Source organism: Lampetra planeri, chromosome 4 (assembly GCF_965212315.1).
Source record: "Lampetra planeri chromosome 4, kcLamPlan1.2.h2, whole genome shotgun sequence".
NCBI classification, from domain to species: domain Eukaryota; kingdom Metazoa; phylum Chordata; class Hyperoartia; order Petromyzontiformes; family Petromyzontidae; genus Lampetra; species Lampetra planeri.
In genome coordinates this window covers 12,274,791-12,299,134 of record NC_136110.1, presented here as the reverse complement: position 1 = coordinate 12,299,134, position 24,344 = coordinate 12,274,791, and the positions used below count along the sequence as shown (strand labels likewise).

Sequence of the window (24,344 nt, the reverse complement as noted above, 5' to 3'; positions counted from 1 at the left end):
GAAGCGCGCGGAGACCGGCAGTGGGACAGAAAAGGGAGTCAAAACTTGAGCCGAGATATTCTCAATCACGGAACTCCGAGACCTCGTTGCAAAGTTCTGGGCCTGTACCGATATCACGAACCATCACCGTCTGGATTCCAATCTTTTGCCCCTATTTCATCGGCCAATGAAAAATACAATTCAGCTGGTAATAATTTGTGGATCACAATGGTTCGAAATCAACTACTCCAAACAGGAGGTATGTAGTATAAGAATCTCTTTTTTCACGTGTCTTAGGAACCAGGAGAGTACATGAAGGGGCCAGGTGAAGGGGGAGCCATGTGGGGAAGAGTTAGCATGAGGGTGTGGAATGGGAAGGAATGGAATCTTGCATTGGATTTAAAACCAAGCCGCTGTGCACAGGCGATTGTGCGCGTACTTCGTGGTAGTGTAGCGGTTATAGCGACGGTGTTGCGGTTAGCGCACTGTGCTACGAACCCAGACGGTCCGACTTCGATTCCTGCTCATGGCCAACATCAATGACAATTATCTGAACCGATCCCGAGCCTCTCCTAGGTCGACTCAGCCTAGAATTAGTACCTGGTACGGTGTGTAGTAAACATCGCCACTAGGGAGACAAAGCCGACTGGGTGTGGAGCTGGGCACCAAGCCCCTCGTGTGCCGTGCCGGCCTTCAAAGGTGCTCGCTAACAGCATTTGTCCCCACATTCTGTTCAGGCTATAAGAGGAATGTTTGTCTTTGTACTTGGCTGCAGCATGATTAATCGAGAATTATTGCTTGGGTCAACATTTTCAGTGTGTTCAACATCAGCAGCAACATACTTTCAGCACAGACTGGGCAGAGTCAAAGCGAAAACTAACTAAACATTTGTGAAATTACAGGCGGCAGAGTCTTGTGGCATCACGTGGTACCAACGCTAGATGCAGCACCTTCATGCTCTGCATAGAGTATTGACGAGCGAGGCAAGAACATCGCGCCGCTATACTTTAGAATCTGGTTGATTCCCAGGCAGCTGCCCCACCTTAAACTCGGGTGGGGGTCTCAGCGGTGCTGGCTCACCGCCCAGAGTTTTGTTCGCTGGAGATGGGCACCAGTGGGGTGAGAGCGACCGAGCGACCGAGGGTGCGTGCGCTTGCCTGCTATCCTGCAGCAGGCCAAGCTCTGGGTCCATTGATAGGATTCCAAACACCTCCACTATGTCGTTGAGCTTGATGGAATCCCAGTCCTCGTACACCTGCAAAGCAGAAGCAACCCGGGCAGGGGTGGGACCGCATGTCACTGCGCTTCACCACCACATTTTACGGGTTTACGGTGTTGCCGTCACTCACAAAGTGATGACTGTTTACAAATTTTTTTTTTATTTTACCGGGTAAGGCCAACTGGGCTATATAGCTATTTTTAGAAGCGACCTGACCACAAATGATAGCTAAACGTAATGGCTTATCACGTGGAAATTTATATCAGCCAAATATTCTTAAGGCAAATTTAATCTAAATGTGGAGAGAAAAATCGGCCCGCAGACAAATCCACACAACCACGGGGAGAACATGGAAACTCAAAATATACAGCCGTCAGTCGGAATCGAACCCACGACCTCCTGTATACCAGGCGAGGGAGTTCAAGTCACACCGCCAAGGCACACGTCGCGTTATATACTAAAATGTAAACAAACTACATGTCAAACTTTTTTAAATGTTCAGCTTAAAAAATGCACAACCTTTCACGGTATCCATCCCCTCTAACCTTTTTTTAACGGGCTTTACTTCCACGAAGACTCGTGCGTTTGGTGGTCGTACGTATGCATGTTGAAATTCTTTTGAACACCGTATGTAGCCAACCAGTGGAGTATGAATAGGAGTCCAACCTCCCCGGTGCTCACCTTGACGATGCAGGCGGGCCCCGTCTCGCCGGGCAGCGGGAAGTTGAGGTCGGCGGAGGGAAGGCACCCACCCGGGGCCCCGCCGGGAGGTGCCCGGAGCGTCTGCTTGCGCTTGGCCTGCGGGCTCTGGCTGAGGGGCAGCCCCGCGGCACCTGGACGCAGGAGGCGGCGCGCAACAAACAGCCTTGCCAGTCTGTTCAAAGGCACACACTGCCATCTGCGTGTACGTACGTATGTATGTTGAACTCCTTTCACACCGTACGTAGCCAACCGCGCTAATCGGGCCACCCCACAGTTGCTGTCGGTGTCATGCCACGAGACAGAGAATCCATTCGGATCAGAGCGGTGCGACCCTTCACGCTGGAGTACGGCCTAGAGAAGCGGATACTACACAACTACCAGCGAGATCTCTTCAAGTGAACACTGGTCCACACAGTAGGGGACCATACTTTACGATGTTCACTTCTGTTGTCAGTCCTAGGTGGTATGGAAATGTTCACATGTAAGCAGCCCTTTTTCAACATACTGTTGGATGGTGGGCACTCCATTTTGTGCAGGTTGTAGGGATTATTTGACGATACCTCACCATGCTGAGTTGGAGAAAGCAGGACCCAGCAGGACTGGTTTCAGATATCACTCATAGCCATGACCAGAAATGGAACTCAGGTCGTCGGGCTCATAGTGTGCAAATCACTACGCCACTGCTCTCCCCAACACAATGCAGTATATGCAATGTCGTGTTTTGTCTTGTTTGTCGTTGTAATGTTCTGAATATCCATTAATCTTGAGGGCTTGGCGTACGTGCTCCAGTTCATTGAATAGGTGGTGCTGGTCAGATGGAACGGGCCCTATGGTGTAATGATTTGACGGGGGAATTCTTCTGATTCACAAGCAAATTTCCGGGCCCAAGCCAAGTTCGGCCCTTGCCGAGCTTACATTTACAAGCAAATTTTTCTCTCCTACTTGCTCTCTCTTGCTCGCTCCTACATTAACATTAGCTGACCCGCCCATCTCTAAACCTTTATAAACAGCCTGTCTCAGCAGATTCCCCCTCTTGTTCACCTGAAGACGGTTGCTTGTGTTGCAATCGAAACGTCGTGATCTACGTGACTTTACCTAAAGAACCAAAGAGTAAGTCACTAACAGTTGGAACACATTTCATGATTTGGGCGCCGATGGCCTGACCCTCCACGGAGGAGAGAATCGCCATCAGGTGTCACACGCAGACTTTGGCGTCGATTTAAAATGCGTTACACAAGCCAAGCAGGAAAACGTTTTACAGACACCTTGCCAATGTTGGGATGCTGCCGTGCGTGGCAATGGGGGCGGGGGGGGGGGGGTGCGTGGAATTCTCTGCGTGGGTTACCGGCGGGGCCAGCGTGCTGGGCGTGCGGCGACGACTCGGCCTCCTCCTCCAGGCTTCGCTTGTTGCGCTGCACCGAGTACGAGGTGGAGGCCGTGGCTCTGCTCGTCGCTCTCCGTGCGAACTTGTGTCCATCGCTATGTAAGAATTATTTGCAGTTTCTCTTTTTACAGGAGATGCAACGCATTTATACAGGTCCTTCTCCGTTTACCCGACCGCCCGTTGGCGAATGCCGCCAAGAAATTTATTTTAGCACACGTTACAGCCCTCTTGTCCATCCACTGCTGGATGAGGGTCTCCCAGCACAGTGCATCGCCGAATTTACACTTTTAAAGGCAACCAAGCTTGACTGCCAATATGGGGCGCCACGGTGGTGAGATGTTAACTACCTCACCTGGTATACAGGAGGCCGTGGGTTTGATCCCAACCCTCACGCCTGTATATTTGGTATGTGCATGTTCTCCCCGTGGTCGTGTGGATTTTTCTCCGGGTCCTCTGGTTCTACCCTCCACATTTAGAAACATGCACTGAAGAGTATTTGGCTGCTATAAATTTCCACACATTAAGCCACTTCGGCGAGCTATCATTTGTGGCCAGGTCGCTTCTGAAAAAGAGCTACTAACTCAGTGGGCCTTACCTGGTAAAGTAAAAAATGGTTTAGTTTAAAGGTTAAAATGAGGCAATCTGGACACTATATTAGTTGGAAGTTAAAAATACAAACTTTACACCAACTATCCAGGCAGGCGGTAGCACAAGTATGTATTTGCTCCTCTGCTCATGGGACTGGGTAGAAAACAAATGGCACTCTACTCAGAGGCCAGTACCACGATACTAGATTGAATACTAACTTCTTTAGAACTGCTTTTTGTGTTTAGTTTGTTGCCCTTCCCCTGCACCTCCAATTAGCACGGTTGGCTATGTACGGTGTGAAAGAAGTTTAACATACATATAACTATGCCACCCCACGGTTTGCTCAGCATCCCCTGCACTGCCATCAGTGAATATTCACACCGCACCTCCCAGGCACCACTACGGTGTCAAGTGAAGGATATCTCCTTGACCCAGGCTGCCTCCCCAGGGACAGGCACGCAGTAGAAGGTCTGCCGGTCAGCCGTGACGTTGCGTGGCGACTCCAGGTTTACTTGCTGCTGGGGCTGACATGGGGCACAAAGAGACAAAGACCTCCCGTATAGCCCAAACAGACTTTTGGGGCAAGTGCTGTTAGTGAATAGCACCTATGAAGGCCGGTACGACACACGAGGGGGTTGGTGGCCAGCACCACGCCCGGCCGCCTTTGTCTCCCAAGTGGCGACATTTACACATCGCGCCAGGTACTCATCTGAGGCTGAGTCGACCTAGGGGAGGCCCAGGATCGGTTAAGATAAATCGTCACTGGTGTTGGCCGCGAGAGGTAATCGAACTCGGGTCATCGGGTTTTGTAGCACAGCGTGCTAACCGCTACACAACCGCTCCGATCGGATCAACATGCAATCACACAATGCACATCCCCGTGTTTAGTCAGCGTTGGGATGTAGTCTTAGTCTAACCATCGACAGCCTGTGGCATTTAAGTTAAATATCTATTGTTTTAATTTAGTTATCCTCTTGGCCTAGTTATCCTCTTGGCCTAGAGGATAACCTAGAGGATAACCACCCTAACCCCTTAGTATCTGGTCAACCAATCAGTGAAGTCGGGAAATGCACGTGTAGCCAACTACAGTAGACTTTCGATTATCCGCGTGCGGTTTATCCAATTTGCGGATTAACCGAGCACCTGAGATTTTTTACATTCATTAATAACTCATGGATTTCCCCTTAAGCTCAAATGAATAATCTAACAATTTATATTACATTGTTATTCTTGGAAATGTTTATTACAAGTCATGTGCATAAACCGAATAACTATGTGGATCCGGTGAATCCGAAATCCACGTGATCACCACTATAGTACAGTATATATGATTCCTTGCAAAAGGTTTAAGTTTGGTGTTTTAACATCTTAACACCTGTTTTGTTGGCAATAAAAAGGGGAAAACCTATTCTCATATTTTGGTACCGGCAAAAGAGGTCCCATAGTACTGGACTACAGTTTAACATGCAGGCTTTCGCGACCAATATCATCCATAATCGAGCTTTTTGGGTTAGATCGAGTAAATATATAAATGTGTCGTTATAACCCGCCACAACCAACTAGTAAGGGTTGTCACGTAAACAGAACGTACCAATTCGTCACTAGTACAGCACACCGGTGTGTTGGAGAGCCAAGCCACAACATTTACAAACTGAGCACGACGTTTCGCCAGTAATTACAACTAGCTTCATCAGGCGACAGCCATATTTGTGTAGAAGTCTTACTGTTTCGTTCCTTATATAGAGGCGTAGATGTGTTGACCACCCTTCTGCGCTCTTGCGCAATGATGGGGGGGATGGGATGACTGAGGCAACGTACATTATGCATGTGCATTATGCGAGCCCTTTGAACTTGTCCTTCCAACGGTAATCCCTAATGAAGTACGCTGCCTTTTGTAGGCATGCATTTAAATAATGTATTATTTGACGATTCGCTTCCACGCAACACTAAGATGGTAGCTATCTGAACGGTTAAAGTTCTTTTGATTTCTTTCAATTTCGATAGATTCTCTAATTAGTCTTGGCCAGTAGTAGCTAGTTTTGCACAATACTTCAACATTATCAAAATCAATTGAGTGTCCTTGTTGGCACGTGTGTTCTGCTACTGCTGATAGTTGCATTTGGGAGAATTTAATATTTCTCTGATGTTCTTTTTTTTTTAGTAGTGACGAATTGGCACGTACTGTTTACGTGACATCCCTTACTCGTTGGCCGTGTCGGGTGGTGGCGGGTTTTAACGACACGTTTATATATTTACGCGATCTAACCCAAAAACCTCGATTATGGATGATATTGGTCGCGAAAGCCTACGTGTTAAACTATAGTTCAGTATCATGGGACCTCTTTTTCCCGTACCAAAATATGAAAATAGTTTTCCCCTTTTTTCTGGCAACAAAACAGGTGTTAAGATGTTAAAACACCAAACTGAAACCTTTAACAAGGAATCATGTCTGCATTAACCACAATACTTGTGGTCAAAATGCAAACAAAAAAAACGTACTCTGATAATATATGCATTGTCTTTGAAACTGATTGGTCCACACCAAGGACAGCTTTCTTTTGCGGTGATCCACCAACTCTCACTGCCTCCACAGTGCTGGTTTACAGGTGTGCACCGACCCCGCCCGGCAAAACCAGAACCTGTCCATCTGCACGAGTTCTTTAACCTGCTAATAAGCTAACCAAACAACCAACTCAAATATGCCTGGTTAATTAAAAAATGTAAAAAAAAGGAACTCACGCCACATGCTGCGATGTCTCGATATTTTCCACATCTCAGCACCTGGAACGCATGGAAAGACATAGGACACGTAAACAAAGGCATCGGCGCATCGTGCACACTCACTCCGCACCTCCGATTAGCACGGTTGGCTACGTATGGCGCGAAAGAAGTTAAACATATGTATGTACGTACACTCGCGTGTCCCACTGCAAGTAAAACAACTGTTGTCAACATAATACGACAAACGGTATTATATTCACCATGCAAATATCCAAAAGTAGTTATTGATGAGCTGGTAAAAGCATAACGTCTTACAGTCAATTTTAAACTACATTTATATCAGAGCCCCATGGTGCATATAGTGCAGTCTAAAGCGATTATTCACTCAAGCTCTGACCTCTATATTTCTGCCAAGAAGAAGGGACATTGTCTAAAACGTTGTCAATAATTATCAAATTTTATTAATGGCAGTGTAAAAGATTACTTTCTTTTTATTATTGATGCCACGGTGGCGGGATGTTAACTGCCTGGCCTGGTATACAGGAGATAGTGGGTTCGATCCCGACACCTAAAGCCTGTATATTTGGAGTTTGCGTGTTCTCCCTGTAGGTCGCGTGGATTTTTGTCTGGGTCCTCCAGTTTTTCTCTCCACATTTATAAATATGCATTTAGAGTATTAAAAAATAAGAATAGTTTCTATCCATTCTGGCAATAAAACAGGAGGTATTAAGATGTTCAAACACCAAATAGAAACCTTTTGCAAGGAATCAGAGTTTGCATTAACCACAAGTACTTGTGGTGAACATGCAAAAATAAATATATGCATTGTCTTTAAAACTGATTTGCCAGAGACAGCATTCTTTAGGGCCTAGTCTCACCAGTGTTAGACCAGAGAACGCCGACAGGCAAACAGTACAAAGACAATGCACTATCAGAGCATTTATAACTCGGGGTGAGCAGCTGCAAAATGGTACCTTTTTTTGCCAGTATCAAAGTATGGTGAGACTAGGCACTAAAGAAGGCTGTCTTTAGTGTAGGCCACTACTTTTGTAGTGATTCACTTCTGAGACACTATTTTAGGAGGCAACAACGTTTATTCTACGCTAGATATCTTAAACACTGTTCACACACGGGATAACTATTTACGGGTCAGAGCAGCCAACATGCTGTCTGACCCACAGCGCCGGAGACGGAGACAGAAACGAAGACGTAGCACCTCAGGTTCCATTCCATCTTTAGACAGCCCTGATTGAGCCTCGGGGCTTCCCTTTTATGCCCCTTAGCGTGGCCTGGCTCCACCCTCGGCCACGCCCCCTTCTGGAACCTTCCAGGAGGTTCTGGGCCGCCTTCCACGTGACACCTGCCTGGCTCCGCCCTCGGCCACGCCCCCTTCTGGAACCCTCCAGAAGGTCCTGGGCCATGCTCCCCGTGTCCCCTCGGTCACCTTTGTCCTACTTTGCTCACACCGGCCCATCACGTGCTTCACCAGCCGGCCGGGGTGCCATGTCTCCACATGCCCCCCTCCACCAGCAGCCAGCACCACACCCCCTAGTGACCCACTACGTGGCATTACCTGCTGTGCTGGCAGGATAGCTGCTATACTCTGCTGTCGGTAACACTCATATGCCCCTCTCTGCCAGCAGCCAGCACCACGCACGCTAGTGACCCACTGCATGGCATTACATGCTGTGGTGGCTGCTACACCCGCATTCCCTCATTCTACTGTACCTAGCACTACGCGCCGTAGTGATCCTTTCTATGTCACTACACTTTGATACTGGCAAAAAAGGGCCCATTATCTATGCATTTAGAGTATTTTCATGATATAAATGTACACATTATAAGCCACTGCGTTTGAGGTATCGTTTGTGGCCAAGTGACTTCTGAAAAAGAGCTATATAGCTCAGTGGGCTTTACCTGGTAAAAAAAAAATCGTAATATTTTTTTAGTAGTAACATTATCATCATCATCATAGGCAGAGAGCACAGCTCAATAGTTGGGGTTTGGTAAAAACAGGGGAGGCTGGTGTGGGGATTGGTGGTGGGCAGGGGGAGGGAGAGCAAGGGGGGTGGCAATGGTGCAGCGTACCGCGGTCTGTGCGTCCGGCCCCAGCACCTCGAACACTCGCAGGTAGAACTCGGGGTCGAACATGTCCTGTACCATGCAGCGGAATCGCGCCACTCCCCCCGACTTCAGCTGCTGCAGAGGCACGTCATTGAGCGACGGCACCTGCTCGCACGCGCACACGGGTAAAACAGAGATGCGATTCCCCCGTAGCGTCTGCCAAATCATGACGGAAAGTGCCGACGGTGAGCGCTGCGCGAGAGTGGGTGGTGCGGGGTAGCACCATGCCCCGCAACGTTTGTCTGTCGAACAATAACGTTTTTTTTAATTTGGGTTAGATTGCGTAAATATAGATGTGTCGTTTCCCCACTACCACCCGACACAGCCAATTGAAACAGCACTGCCAATCCTCCAGAATCACCAAAAGAATGCGATTTCTGTCCTGCATTAAAAAAAATATTGCTGCATGATGCACGGGATGGACGCGTTGCTAGAAAGGATGACGGTCGGCAGTCGGGATTCACGTCAGGGGATCGGGCGCCCGATGTGGCTAAGGTGCTTACGTGAGATCTCGGAAGCCAAGCAGGTTCTAGCCTGCACATTGGTTCTATTGGTGGCCACCGAGCACAAACAGGGGTCACAGGCAGGCTGTGGCGCTACGTGGTGATGGAGCGGAAGCTACCCACTGCGGTGAGATATCACGATGAAATCTGCTTACGTGCAGGTGCTCGGTGGATTACTACCAACACCGTATTGTGAGATGTGGCAACGATTTGGCGAGGTCTTTATCTCCCAATATATTTATCCTTCCCCGCACCTCCGATTAGCATGGTTGGTTATGTGAGGTGCGAAAGAAGTTCAACATACATACAGTCTGATCTCCTATAATGCGAATTTAATATAATGCGATGAACGTATTGGGATACAACACGATTGAGCAAACAGAAATACATCGCGCGAATAGAAATACACGGTTTTACGGCTGCCTCGGTGTAGCATCACACAAGGCGGGGTGCTGCTGGATTCTTCGAGATGCTACCCACGCGCCTCAATTTTTGTTCGGCCTGCGTACGCATCCCATGTGTTATCGCGAACTGTGCTTTACCCTCTATTATAATGCGATTTTTCCGGAACACGGTGCTCTTCAGAAAAGCAACTACAGACTGTACATACATAACTGATAATGAAGATGACACTGCGGATGGAGTGACAACCGCTGGGATAGCGGGGGGAGCAATCACCATCTCAGCCACGCTGCCGTCCTGCAGCTTGTTGGCGAAGTAGCTCACGGCCATCTTCTCCCAGTCCGCGGTGGGGCCATGCTGGGCTGCAACAACATGCACAACGCGCCACTATCATCAGCCCCCAACACAGTGAACAAGGAGCTATCCCTCAACCCTAACCCTTTCCTATGACGAACGTGCACGTAGGTGTACGTCATCAATTTTTTTTCCCCGATTCCGTTCCGATGACATACGTGTAAATTGTCAAAACGAAACCGGGAGAAAATCTAGAACAAAATAACTTTATCGGTACCGAGGCTCCCATGAGGCCATGTGGCAGGGCGTGTGGCACAGTTTGGCGCCAGCTATCGTGCAGTGCAGTCGCGTCGCTACGGTTCTCTGCGGTGAGTACAATGTCTTTAAAAACAATGGCACTATGCCTCTCAAAAGAAAAGATTCAGAGGTGAAAAAGAGACCCACCCTGCGACTTGCAAATGTCTAGGAACGGGAAAGAGTTAACTTGCCACAATGTGACAGCACGCATTTGTGACAGCGCACGCTGACAACGGGATTTCTCATCCACGTGCAGAGTCAATCTTAACAGGGTGATCCAGCTGGCACAGATACACGCGTTCGGCATGAGCAGCTGTTTGCTCCGATCGAGTCCATTACTGATTGACCAAATTACCACAAGGGTAATGTATTTTTCAACAAAAGGCTAAAGCAAAGATTTAATAGCTCTTAGATTAAGTGTTTTTTTACGCAATTCAAGAGGCCCCGAGTTAAATGGTAATTACTGTAACGAAGTTATATGGTACCTACTATAGGGGCACATATAAAAACAACAGTAAGTCATCCATTTACAATCTGATTTGCTCTCCAACACACCGGTGTGCTGTACTAGTAACGAATTGGCATTTTCTGTTTACGTGACAAACCTTACTAATTGGCTGTGTCGGGTGGTGGTGGGTTTCACGACACATTGATATTTATGCGCTCTAACCCAAAAAACCTCTTATGGATGATATTGGTCGCGAAAGCCTACGTGTTAAACTAACAGTAGGTCAACCTCAAGCACAGAATGAATACGAGCAGGAAACCTGCAAACATGACAGGACGAAGTCACAGTGGGTCATCTCCTCCCGTGATGGCCGTAACTCACGGACGGACACCTCACGTGCCCCCAAATCAACTTGTCCACCAAGGTTCCTAGCTCAAAATCACCTCATGCTATCCTCTTATCAGCCACACACTCCTACACGTTTAAAAGACTAAGTTGCATAAACTGTGTCTCCATTTACACTTCACAGAATACAAAGGTATTGCACCATTGTTCAATATGGATAGTCGGGTGTGTATTGTGTCTATATTATTTAGATTATTTTGCTGCTACACATTTCCACATGATAAGCCACTTTGTTCAGCTATCATTTGTGGTGAGGCCACTTCTGAAAAAGAAGCTAATAGCTCAGTGGGCTTTCCCTGGCAAGATTCAAAGTTTAGTTTTATTTGTTCACCTTTCCTATATTTCAAACTCCTGTTGTGCGTTTGTGTTGTTTGTTGTTGTAACGTTCTGACCTGCCCCTACCGGACATCTGTGCAAAAGAGCTTTATAGCTCATTGGATTGCTCCAGTATAAATAAATACTGGTATACGGTATTTCCCCCCACTAACTTGAGCAAAATTCACTGTGGCCGACACATCCAAGGGCCATGTGCTCCATTATGAAATGAAAATCACTCTTCAGACAAAATTGGTGCAATATCAGAATGTATACTATACCTCAACTTACATAGAAATGGGAATATCATCAGAATGGGAGATACACAGTGATGGTGCGAAAGAACAAGGCACTAAACCACGCATTGTGGCACTAAAGTCTTGATACATGCAACTAAAAACAAACCCTGCAATTCTAGCAACAAAATTATTAACTAATACTCCGGCTCCCGCAATACAGTTGGCTCTGATAATGACATAATGTGCATGTTTAGCAGAGGTGTGGACTCGAGTCATGTGACTTGGACTCGAGTCAGACTCGAGTCATGAATTTGATGACTTGCGACTCGACTTGGACTTGCATAACAATGACTTTGTCCCACCTATGAGATGTGGACTCGAGTCATGTGACTTGGACTCGAGTCAGACTCGAGTCATGAATTTGATGACTTGCGACTCGACTTGGACTTGCATAACAATGACTTTGTCCCACCTCTGATGTTTAGAGCAAAAAAATGTTGTTCCCAGACATATTAAGGGCATCTTCATTTTGCGTCAGAAAGCCCTCAGAGAAAGAGAGGGAAAAACAACACAAATAAATGAGATGTCTAGCTTTAAGAGCGCTCGTGAAGACTCCGTCTCCAATGGGCAATGACTTCCAGTGGTTGATGGTGTACATGTTTATAAAGTACTAGCGGAAGTACCCGGCTTTGCCCGGGTGAAAAATATATTTCTTAAAAACCTTACATATATATACACAGATACTAAGGTATTGTCAAAGCCCGGTGGGCTGTTTGTACATTTCTCCACCAACAAATATATAAGAGGCTTTCACAAGTCCAAAAAGTTGTAGAAAGTGTGGGGTAAATAGTTGATGTCAAAAGGTTTCCGAAAATTGCGGTCTCCCCCCCCCCTCAAAAAATATCTTTACCCCTCGTAGGTATATATACTAACAACACCTTACATACAACAGAGGAAGTGGTATCTATTGACTCTGTAGTAATATCTACTGACTGTACAGTAGTATCAACTGAGCCAGTAGTAGCTACTGACTGTGTAGTAGTATTTAGTGACTGTAATAACTACTGACCATAGTAGTATTTACTGGGCCTACAGTAGTATCTACCGACTATATACTCGTAACGACTAACTGTATAGTATCTGCTGACTCTAAAGTTGTATCCACTGACTATAGTAGTAACTACAAAATCTATAGCAGTATCTACTCACTCTATAATAGTATCTACTGACTCTAGTAGCTACTCACCGTGGTAGTATGTACTGACTGTATAATAGTATATACTGACTGTAGCAGTATTGACTGACTGTAGCGGTATATACTGACTGTTTTAGTATTTACTATAGCGGTATCTACCAACTCGATAGCAGTATCTACTATCGCTACAGCAGTGTATACCGACTGAGGTCGTACCTGCTATCACTACAGCAGTGCATACTGCTGTGTTGGTACCTGTTATGATGACAGCAGTGCATATTGTGGTGGAACCTGCTATGATTACAGCAGTGCATACTGCTGTGGTGGTATCTGCTATGATGAGAGGAGTACATATTGTGGTGGTGGTACCTGGTATGATAACAGCAGTGCATATTGACTGTACTCATCATTCACCCTCACCATTCACCACTCACAACTCACCCTTACCACTCATCCTCACCACTCCCACTCACTATTCACCATTCACCCTCACAACTCACCACTCACCAACCTCCCTCACCACTCACCCTCACCACTCACCCTCACCCTCACCACTCACCCTCACCACTCACCCTCACCACTCACCACTCACCCTCACCACTCACTCTCACCACTAACCCTCACCACTAACCCTCACCACTCTCACTCACCACTCTCCCTCACCACTCACTCTCACCATTCACCCTCACCATTCAGCCTCACCACTCACCCTCACCACTCACCCTCACCACTCACCGTCACAACCACCACTCACCCTCACCACTCAACTTCACCCTCACTACTCACCATTCATCCTCACCAATCACCACTGACCAATCACCACTCACCACTCTCCACTAACCCTCACCACTCAACCTCACCACTCACCCTCAAAACTAACCACTCTCTCACCACTCACCCTCACCACTCAGCACTCACCCTCACCACTCACCCTCACCACTCACCCTCACCACTCACCCTCACCACTCACCCTCACCACTCACCCTCACCACTCACCCCTCACCGCTCACAACCGCCACTCACCCTCACCACTCATCCTCACCACTCACCCTCACAACAACCACTCACCCTCACCACTCACCCTGACCACTCACCACTCATCCTCACCAATCACACCCTCACCAATCACCACTCACCCGCACTGCTCACCCTCACCACTCACGCTCACCCTCACCCCTCACTAATCACCACTCATAACCGCCACTCACCCTCACCACTCACCCTCAACACTCACCCTCACCACTCACCCTCACTACTCACCACTCATCCTCACCAATCACACCCTCAACAATCACCACTCACCCTCACAACTCACCCTCACCACTCACTCTCACCACTCACCCTCACAACAACCACTCACCCTCACCGCTCAGCACTCACCCTCACTACTCACCCTCACCACTCACCACTAATCCTCACCAATCACACCCTCACCAATCACCACTTACCCTCACCACTTGCCACTCACCCTCACCACTCACCCTCACTACTCACCACTCACCCTCACTCACCCTCACCTCTCACCACTCACCCTCACCACTCACCCTCACCACTCACCCTCACCACTCACCCTGACCACTCACCACTCATCCTCACCAATCACACCCTCAACAATCACCACTCACCCTCACCACTCACGCTCAACACTCACCCTCACCACTAACCCTCACCACTCACTAATCACCTCTCACAACCGTCACTCACCCTCACCACTCACTCTTACCACTCACCCTCATCACTCACCCTCACCACTCACCCTCACAACAACCACTCACCCTCACTACTCATCCTCACCAATCGCACCCTCACCAATCACCACTCACCCTCACTGCTCACCCTCACCGCTCACCACTCAACCTCACCACTCACGCTCACCCTCACCACTCACCTCTCACTAATCACCACTCACAACTGCCACTCACCCTCCCCACTCACCCTCCCCACTCACCCTCACCACTCACCCTCACCACTCACCCTCACCACTCACCCTCACCAATCACCACTCACCCTCACCATTCACCCTCACCACTCACCCTCACCATTCACCCTCACCACTCTCCCTCACCACTCTCCCTCACCACTCACCCTCACCACTCACCAGTCACGCTCACCACTCACCCTCACTACTCACCACTCACCCTCACCGCTCACCCTCAACACTCACCCTCACCGCTCACCACTCACCCTGACCACTCACCACTCATCCTCACCAATCACACCCTCACCAATCACCACTCACCCTCACTGCTCACCACTCAACCTCACCACTCACGCTCACCCTCACCACTCACCCCTCACTAATCACCACTAACAACCACCACTCACCCTCCCCACTCACCCTCACCACCACTCTCCCTCACCACTCTCCCTCACCACTCTCCCTCACCACTCTCCCTCACCACTCTCCCTCACCACTCTCCCTCACCACTCTCCCTCACCACTCTCCCTCACCACTCTCCCTCACCAGTCACGCTCACCACTCACCACTCACGCTCACCACTCACCCTCACTACTCACCCTAACCACTCACCACTCACCCTCAACACTCACCCTCACCGCTCACCACTCACCCTCACCACTCACCCTGACCACTCACCCTCACCAATCACACCCTCACCAATCACCACTCACCCTCACTGCTCACCCTCACCACTCACCCTAACCACTCACGCTCACCCTCACCACTCACCCCTCACTAATCACCACTCACAACCGCCACTCACCCTCACCACTCACCACTCACCCTCACCACTCACCCTCACTACTCACCACTCATCCTCACCAATCACACCCTCAACAATCACCACTCACCCTCACCACTCACGCTCAACACCCACCCTCACCACTCATGCTCCCCACTAACCCTCACCACTCACCCCTCACTAATCACCACTAACAACCGCCACTCACCCTCCCCACTCACCCTCACCCTCACCACTCAACCTCACCCTCACCACTCACCCACACCACCACCACTCTCCCACACCACCACCACTCTCCCACACCACCACCACTCTCCCACACCACCACCACTCTCCCACACCACCACCACTCTCCCACACCACCACCACTCTCCCCCTCACCACTCTCCCCCTCACCACTCTCCCCCTCACCACATGTTAAGGGCGATCCTAAAGGAATCTACAACCTTCGATGATTCCTTTGCGCGATTCAAAGAATCGATTCCTGGCGCATAGGAGGTTTCCATTTTTAATTACAGAGTTTTATTTTCATTCTTATGTTATGTTTTAAAGTTTACAGGAGTTTTTAATTATATTTTAGTCCCGGTCAACGCCGGATATTTCCCATTCGTAGCAGTTTATATCAACTCTATAACCAACTAATATTAAACGGAAATAAGGCGATTCTAAATGAATCTACAACCTTCGATTCCTTTTCGCGATTCAGAGAATCGATTCTTGGCGCGGTCGGGTTTAGAGTTTTAATTACACAGTTGTATTTTCATTGGGATGTTATGTTTTAAAGTTTTCAGAAGATTTTAAATGTATTTTTCCCCCGGGCAACGCTGGGTATATCGAGTTTATACCACAAAGTCGACGCCTTACAGAGTTGCGTGTCGAGGCCTAGTACCGTGCAGAGCCTCCGGCCTCGCCTAGATTGCCCATCCGGCTGAGGCTGGGTGCTGGGGCCGTTAACCCCCCCCCCGCGCTACAATAATACTGTCTAATCGCTATAATTTTATTATCTACTGACCCTATAATAGTAATTGCACACATTGGGGTGGGGGGGGGAGTGAAGAGGACGTGAAACTTTGATGAATTTACCTCAGAATCGCGTGTTAATGCGTGCGCATATTTTTAATGTTAATTCAAAATGGCGTCCACCCCGCAGCGAACGCGTTGCTATCCGTTGCCAGGGGCAACCGCCGTGGTCCGCGCCGGCCGGCAAGAGTAAATAAATAAATAAAGCGTTAAATATATAAATAAATAGAAATCGCACTAAATCGATAATCGGTCCGATTTAAAGTTTAGAGACGAAAAATCGGAAATGCCTAAGTTTACCGCGGGGCCGGGGGCGTGCCCACCTGCAAAATTTAATCTCGCCGAACCCCACGGTCCGAGAGTTACATCCCCCGCAAGGGAGCGTACGCAGATGGACGGACGGACGGACAGACAAAAAAATAATTATATAGGTTAGATTCCCTCGTTATTCGCGAGCGATACGTTCCGGAAATGCTCGAATAGCAAATTCACGGATAATGATATTGGCCTACGGAAACCTCTTATTTTTCAGGAATTACCTTAAATAAATACGTAAGTAATAAATCTCATCACATTCTCTCCGATCACTTTATCTCTCATCACTTTCTCTCTCGATGCAGTTGTGTAGAGTTCCGGATGCGATTCGCAGAGAGCCAAAATCGTGGATAGCAAGTTCGTGAATAATGAGGGAATACTGGAAAAACACGGACATGTTGGTGCAGATTGCTATACCACATAGTGATTTCTAAGGCAAATACAAGCTCGAGAATAATGGTCGAGAATACTAATGGAGTGGTAGCCAAGAGATGGAGTGCACTGTGGAAGACTTCAACAGTAAATCAAGTCAAGAGGTGACCCAGAGGTTAGAACATTGGGGTCGATTCCACAAACACATTTATTTTCTTGTGTTCTCTTTCGAAAACATATCCTATCTTAATATCTTCGTTTCAGCTTCTCTAAACAATCTCTCCACACTCTTTGGGTCTTTCGGTAAAGTCACGTAGATAGAAAAATAATAAAAAATCACGACGTTTCGATCGCAACACAAGCAGTCGTCTTCAGATGAAAAAAACCCGCTATATTTATCCTGCCTCAGCAGTTCGCCTGCTGTATTTTTTCACCTGAAGACGATTGCTTGTGTTGCGATCGAAACATCATGTTTTTTTAAAATTATTTTTCGATCTACGTGACTTTACCGAAAGAGTATGAATTCCTGCAGTCACGAAAGCTTTAGGTCAATATTTAATCTCTCCACAATAGTATATGACCGTGGCTCTTGCCGCTCAGCATGTTAGCTAATCCGGCCTTCAATACAAACTTTGGACTCCTCTGCCGTCAAGCATTTTGGTTGCCATTCAACTGTGGAATCACCACCATCTAGTGGTTAAAATAAATACTGGCATGTATATGTGTGTGAAATACTGTAATGTTCTATACTAATTTCCAGAGGGAGGCGATAAGACATCATCAGTGTGAGGGCTGCCACACATTATAAACCATTGGGGGTTTGAAAGCAACACAATGATGGGGGGGGGGCGGTGTTTTAACATTCGTGTATTGTCGGGGGCCGCACGTCGGGGGCCGCAGAAAAGGCCACCAGGGGACGCCAGTGGCCCGCGGGCCTTGCAATAAATATCACACTGGCATAGGGTATAGAGTTGGAGACTACACTCAACTGCACAATGGATGTGTAAAATGCAGTCTTCCTACTCGTATCGACTATCTCTCTAGCCTCGCTATTTATGTGCTTTGAAGAAAATCAATTTCCAAAAACATCATCTATTATATATTTATCCTTTTAGGGCCACAGGATTATTGACACGAAAGACGCTTTTTTGACCAACTCACACAGCGTTCAGATGTGATCAACAGTGTGGGAAGCAAATCATAATTAAAGGTTAACCATATATTACCCCACACAGAGTCATCATGTTCAGTGCAATTTCGTGATTAAACTAGCACGATTGATTCTGAAAGCAGTTTTCTTAAAAAAATGCGATTCATTCCAAAAGTATAAATTTATCCGAACACGTACATTTTCTAATTGTATAGTTTTCTAAATGATAGCTGGTTTTGACTTTCACTCGTGTTCAAATTGTGGAGTTTTTTTCCCATTTCAGTTTCATTTATTAGGTATAGCCCTGTGAGCCATGCGGCTCTTGACTCGGGTGCAACCACAACAAACAAAAACATGAACAAAGAACATCTTAAAGTGACGACGTGCAACAGAAACATCCAGGAAAAACCAGCAAAATCTTCCAGAAAAAAACACCGTATATCAACGCTGTGTGCAAAAATCCCAGTGGGATGAAAGTCAAACAATAACTATAAGACAATTTAGATTAAAGTTATCAGGCTAACTCTGTACTTCAACAAACAAACATGGCTTAACCATAAGTTTTCGAAAACACCTAAATAAATCTATAAAAACAATGTAACAGTGATCATAGGAACTGTGATTCAAATTTAACAATAAACGATATATGTAACGTGTACGACCAAACGTTGCAGCCATAGCTGGCAGCATGAGTCACTCCATAACAGCAGGAGTATCAGCAGGAGTATACATTTTTTTCAATGCACCTTTCAAGATCAGCACACTATAATCAAAACTCAAGATCATACTTTGCAGCGGACATCCGGAGCGATGCATTTGATTTCGTTCCACTCTGCATAGCAGAGGCAACTAGGGGTGTACAGCTCCTCAAGAGCAGTTTTGAGTGCCGATCTCACAAGGTAGTGATCCAAGTTGCAGTTTATTGGCGATATCATTCCAGACCCTGGGGGCATCAACAGCAAAGGCCCTTCCTCGAGTATTTGTATGGCAATAAGTAATGTGAAGCTGGTAAATGAGGGAGGACCTTAGGTCACATTTGTTCTTCGAAAAAGTGAGGAGATCCAGCAGGTAGTCTGCTGATTTTTTTGTAAGTACATCGTGAATAAATAAGATCTGGTGCACAAGCCGTCGATCATTAAGAGATGTTAAGTTTGACCTAATGTAGAGATCGCAGTGGTGGGCCCTATATGGGCAGTTCAATGCAAATCTTAAGGCCTAGTGATAAATTGGATTAAGCTTCTTCATTACAGTACTGGGGGCTGATTTATATACGATGTCACAGTAATCAAGTAGAGGCAGTATAGATTCCAAACGGACACATAGGGGGTAAGCAGTGCTTGTGTCGATACAGAAAACCATTTTTTTATTTTGTCTTTTTACCAATATAATCAATGTGATCTTGAAAATTCAGTTTTGAATCAAAGATGACCCCAATATACTTTTAGATCTTGACTTGCTCTATTTGATAATTATTTAATGAATGTAATTGGGGAAAAATTACTTCCTGCTTTAGTCCTGGTGAGAAGCATAGTACCTTGGTTTTGGAGGTGTTCAGGACTAGTTTAATGATGTTGTAGTTTGTTGAAATCACCCTGGAGCTTAGCAATCAAGAACCGGAGAGCGGCCAGCAGTAATCAGTAATGTGTCATCTGCCAACAGATTTACCCTGGAATGATCCAGGTCAGTGTCCAAGTCATTGACATAAAGAGAGAGCAAGAGGGGGCCCGAGGATGGAACCCTGTGGAACCCCTTTTGTTATTTTAACACTGTTTGACCTCCAACCACCTATGAATACAGTTTGGGTGCAAGAAGAGAGGTAGTTTTTTAATCATTCCACTCCGTGTTTGGAGAAACTGGAGGCAACTTAGTTTACTAAGCAGGGTGTTGTGGTCGACTGTATCAAAGGCTTTGGACAAGTAATGAAAAAGACTGGTGCAGTACTGCTTATTATCAATGATACTGTAAATGTGATTTAGAGAGTCTAATGCAACAAATGCGGTGCTGTATTTTTTTCAGAACCCCTATTGGTTTCGATGTAAGAGATTGTTGTCGGACAGGAAACTACTAATTTGGTAGTTCAATAATTTTTCAAAAAATTTTCATCAACGGGGACAAAATTGAGATCATCTTTAGAGCCCCCTTTGTGAAGTAGACGAACATAGGAATGTTTCCATTCTCGAGGTACCGATGCTTCTTTGATGGACAGGTTGAAAATATGGGCTATAGGTTTGTATATTAGGTGACCAACAGTTAGCAGAGCAAAGATGGGAATACGATCCACTCTGGTCGAGGACCCTTTGAAGTAGGACAGTTATACTGGTAGGAACGAAGTGGACCAGACCACCAATAGATTAATGTGTCCGTCCGTCCGTCCGTCTGTCCGACAAGATGGCCGCCCGCTCCCCCTGCGATCTGTGAACTAAACAAGATGGCCGTCCCTTCCGGCACCTCACGGCGAAACTTTAAACTTCGCTTCAAATTTACTTTACTGAAACGCAGCACGTTTTTTTAACACAGAGACAAGATACATTTATTAACACAGAGACGAGATACATTTAATCACCTTATTTGTGCACGAAAAGCACGGCGCGAGGCCTAGTGCGGCAGGCTTCGCGAGGCTTAGTGCGGCAGGCTTTGCGAGGCCTACTGCAGAAAAGGCATCGCGAGGCCTACTGCAGAGAAGGCTTCGCGAGGCCTACTGCAGAGAAGGCTTCGCGAGGCCTACTGCAGGGAAGGCTTCGCGAGGCCTAGTGCAGAAGGCTTCGCTAGGTCTACTGCAGAGAAGGCTTCACGAGGCCTGGTGCAGCAGGCTTCGCGAGGCCTATTGCGGCAGGCTTCGCGAGGCCTACTGCAGAGAAGGCATCGCGAGGCTTACTGCAGAGGCTTCGCGAGGCCTACTGCAGAGAAGGCTTCGCGAGGCCTAGTGCAGAAGGCTTCGTGAGGCCTACTGCAGGAGGCTTCGCGAGGCCTAGTGCAGGAGGCTTCGCGAGGCCTACTGCGACAGGCTTTGCGAGGCCGTCCGTCTGTCCGACAAGATGGCCGCCCGCTCCCCCTGCGATCCGTTAACTAAATGAACTAAACAAGATGGCCGTCGCATCCGGCGCAGCCAATGATATCGCCTGTTGCAATCCTTGCTCTGTGGGCGCGCGAGTCAGTGGGGAGGGGGGTGTGGACGTCATCGCTCTGTGGGCGCGCGGGTCAGTGGGGAGGGGGGTGTGGACGTCATTGCTCTGTGGGCTCGCGGTTCAGTGGGGAGGGGGGTGTTGACGTCATTGCTCTGTGGGCGCGCGGGTCAGTGGGGAGGGGGGTGTGGACGTCATTGCTCTGTGGGCGCGCGAGTCAGTGGGGAGGGGGGTGTTGACGTCATTGCTCTGTGGGCTCGCGGGTCAGTGGGGAGGGGGGTGTTGACGTCATTGCTCTGTGGGCGCGCGGGTCAGTGGGGAGGGGGGTGTGGACGTCATCGCTCACCCCCCATGCACAAATCATTTCCTTTTTAACTCCTCTATACTCGGTCGATATCCCTGTACTGGTATTAGTATTATTCCTACCAGCCCACCCCGCAGGGTCCTGTTTTCAGAACATTACTTTTGTGGATAGGCTGGAAACTAAATTCGTTTAATGTTTGGACAGGGGTGTAGGAAATTGCATGAGCAGGGGTGACTCCCCATACATTATCAAAAAGGTCACCAGCTTCAGAAAAATGAAGGTAAAAATGGTCAACTATTTTTTGGGGCTCTGAAAAAGTTCCCATTTCGGTTAAGCGCAGCGGGAAGATTATCTGTGTTAGATGCCTTTTCGATACATTTTACTGTTTTCCAGAAGAGCCTGGCGTTGCCATGTGATTCCAGGAAAGTGGAGGAAAAGTAAAATTTTTTGCATGCCGTATTTTTTTGACACATCTATTCCTTAAAATCCTGTACTCTAGCCAGTCATTGACCAAATTACCTTTCTGAGCACATGCCCAAGCCTTGTCCCTAGTTTTCATGAGCTTAGAAAATCAAAGGATCAAGCCATGGTGGGCGGTTGCCTTTAATTTTAAATCTAACCAACGGAGCATGTTTGTCAATAATTTGGAGAAACGTGTACCTGAAAGTCTCCCAAGCCGTAGTCAGGTTGGGGATATCGCAGACCTTGTCAATATCACACGTAACAATATCAAAGTTGTGCTGATTTCAAGGTGCAGTTTCACAGGAATATCACTGCATAACTTTGGCCCATCTAACACCGACTCGTACGTCTAATGGGTAAGAGAACCAATCTCACACTTCTATTGGGTTCATGATCTGTCACCCAGACTCTGTCACCCAGACTCGGGCACACGAATAATTATTTAGCAGGCATGTTAATGATGATTTAACTTCTTGATGTTTCAGTTTATATTTCTCTCGTTCTAATCTTAAAACAAATCACAAGGATTAAAATAATTGTATTTATCAATGTGCTTTAATCAATGAATGGTAATGTGCCGAATGCTTTAAGTTGAGTGACAATATTTAATGGTCAAGCGTGAACATCCTCGCAACAGCGGCGTTTGGCTGGCAGATGTGCTTCTGTGGCCGTCTGGAACGCTCTTTCCTTCCGATATTAGGAAGCCACCGGAGCTGTGAAGTTTTAAATAATCTAGATTGAAAACTCACTTCTTGAGACCCGCTTCTGGTGTTCAGTTTGTTGTCCTTTCCCCCGCACCTCTGATGAGCACGGTGGGCTATGTACGGTGCGAAAGAAATCCAACATTCATACATAATTGGGGTCAAGTTGTAAACTATTAGGGTCGGGTTATATCGCGTGCCTCAGCTGCCTCTGGTGTGGACCAATCAGAGTATGATTCTTGTTTGCATTCTGACCACAAGTATCGTGGTTAACGCAGACATGATTGCTTGCAAAAGGTTTCAGTTTTGGTGTTTTAACATCTCAACACAGCTGTTTGTTGCCAAAAAAGGGGGGAAACCTATTCTCATTTAATCGAATCGTCCCGTGCAAAGCTTCGCGACTCGTTAACACGCCTGGACGATGCTTGAAATCAGTCTGGACTAACACAAACACACTTCGTTACACCAACTCTGCAAACATCGCTCTACCTGTACAAGTCTTGGTCACTTTTCTCGGCTCACAACACTTCCCGCCACGGTGCCGTTCGCTACCCCCCCCCCACACCCCGTAAGCACTTGGTAGAGTCCGGTAGGCCCCCCCGCCCGGCGCGCTTCGGCACCGGGGTGGACCGTACCATGTCGGCCACGCGTGGCGGGTGAGATTTTAATTATCGGCCAGCTTGCCCCACACACCGCAAGCGCATTGGAAGCAGCGCTCGCTTCCCCGTGGCGGGCGCCGCGAGCGCGCGAACTCACCAAACAAGCCTTCGACGAGACCCAGGGGGTTGAGAAGCCAGTCGTCCGCGGTGGGCATGGTGGTGGTGGTGGTGGCGAGGGAGTTTCTGGTTGAATGCGGCGGCGACGCTGGGCGACACAAACACCCGGCGGGGGGGGCGCGAGATCCAAATGGCGGGAAAATTACGTCACGTCCCGGGGCGCGTCACGTGGCCGTTTTCCCGCCACGGAATATCGATATCGCGATATGACAATTATCGCGATATAGCGAGTATCACGATATTGCTAGTATCATAGAATGACGATTATCACGTTATGACGAGTATCGCAATATTGTTATCGCGATATTGCGATTTTTGCGATACGGCGATTATCGCGATATGACGATTATCGTGATGTTGCAATTGTGGGGATAATGATATTCACACTCCCATAACGTTGCAATTGTATTTCACATCGATCATTTGAGCTCGGCAACCTAAAAGTTACGTCAACATAAAGCCTGCGTTTAGTCTTGTACCGTACACATTTAGAACTTAGAATAAATAATATACACGTGCAGAATAACCGCATTGCTTGTTATTTACACCAACTCGATTAAAACGCTTAAAGGGCCGTCCACAAATGACGTCACGCACCTGGGGGT

At 47.5% G+C, this 24,344-nt stretch overlaps 1 protein-coding gene across 1 annotated transcript in view; it reads right to left on the bottom strand.

Moving 5' to 3' along the window:
* Window positions 1-23,875, bottom strand: part of MCMBP (minichromosome maintenance complex binding protein) — a 33,300-nt gene extending 9,425 nt beyond the window's left edge. Inside the window, exons 1-8 of the mRNA XM_078593270.1 lie at window positions 23,720-23,875; window positions 9,899-9,984; window positions 8,682-8,822; window positions 6,612-6,653; window positions 4,295-4,396; window positions 3,246-3,369; window positions 1,880-2,031; window positions 1,137-1,234 (exon numbers count right to left, since the gene is read on the bottom strand). Of these exons, the coding sequence (XP_078449396.1) occupies window positions 1,137-1,234; window positions 1,880-2,031; window positions 3,246-3,369; window positions 4,295-4,396; window positions 6,612-6,653; window positions 8,682-8,822; window positions 9,899-9,984; window positions 23,720-23,777 (803 nt within the window). The 5' untranslated portion in view covers window positions 23,778-23,875. The remainder of the gene's footprint in view (window positions 1-1,136; window positions 1,235-1,879; window positions 2,032-3,245; window positions 3,370-4,294; window positions 4,397-6,611; window positions 6,654-8,681; window positions 8,823-9,898; window positions 9,985-23,719) is intronic.
* Window positions 23,876-24,344: the final 469 nt, after the last annotated feature.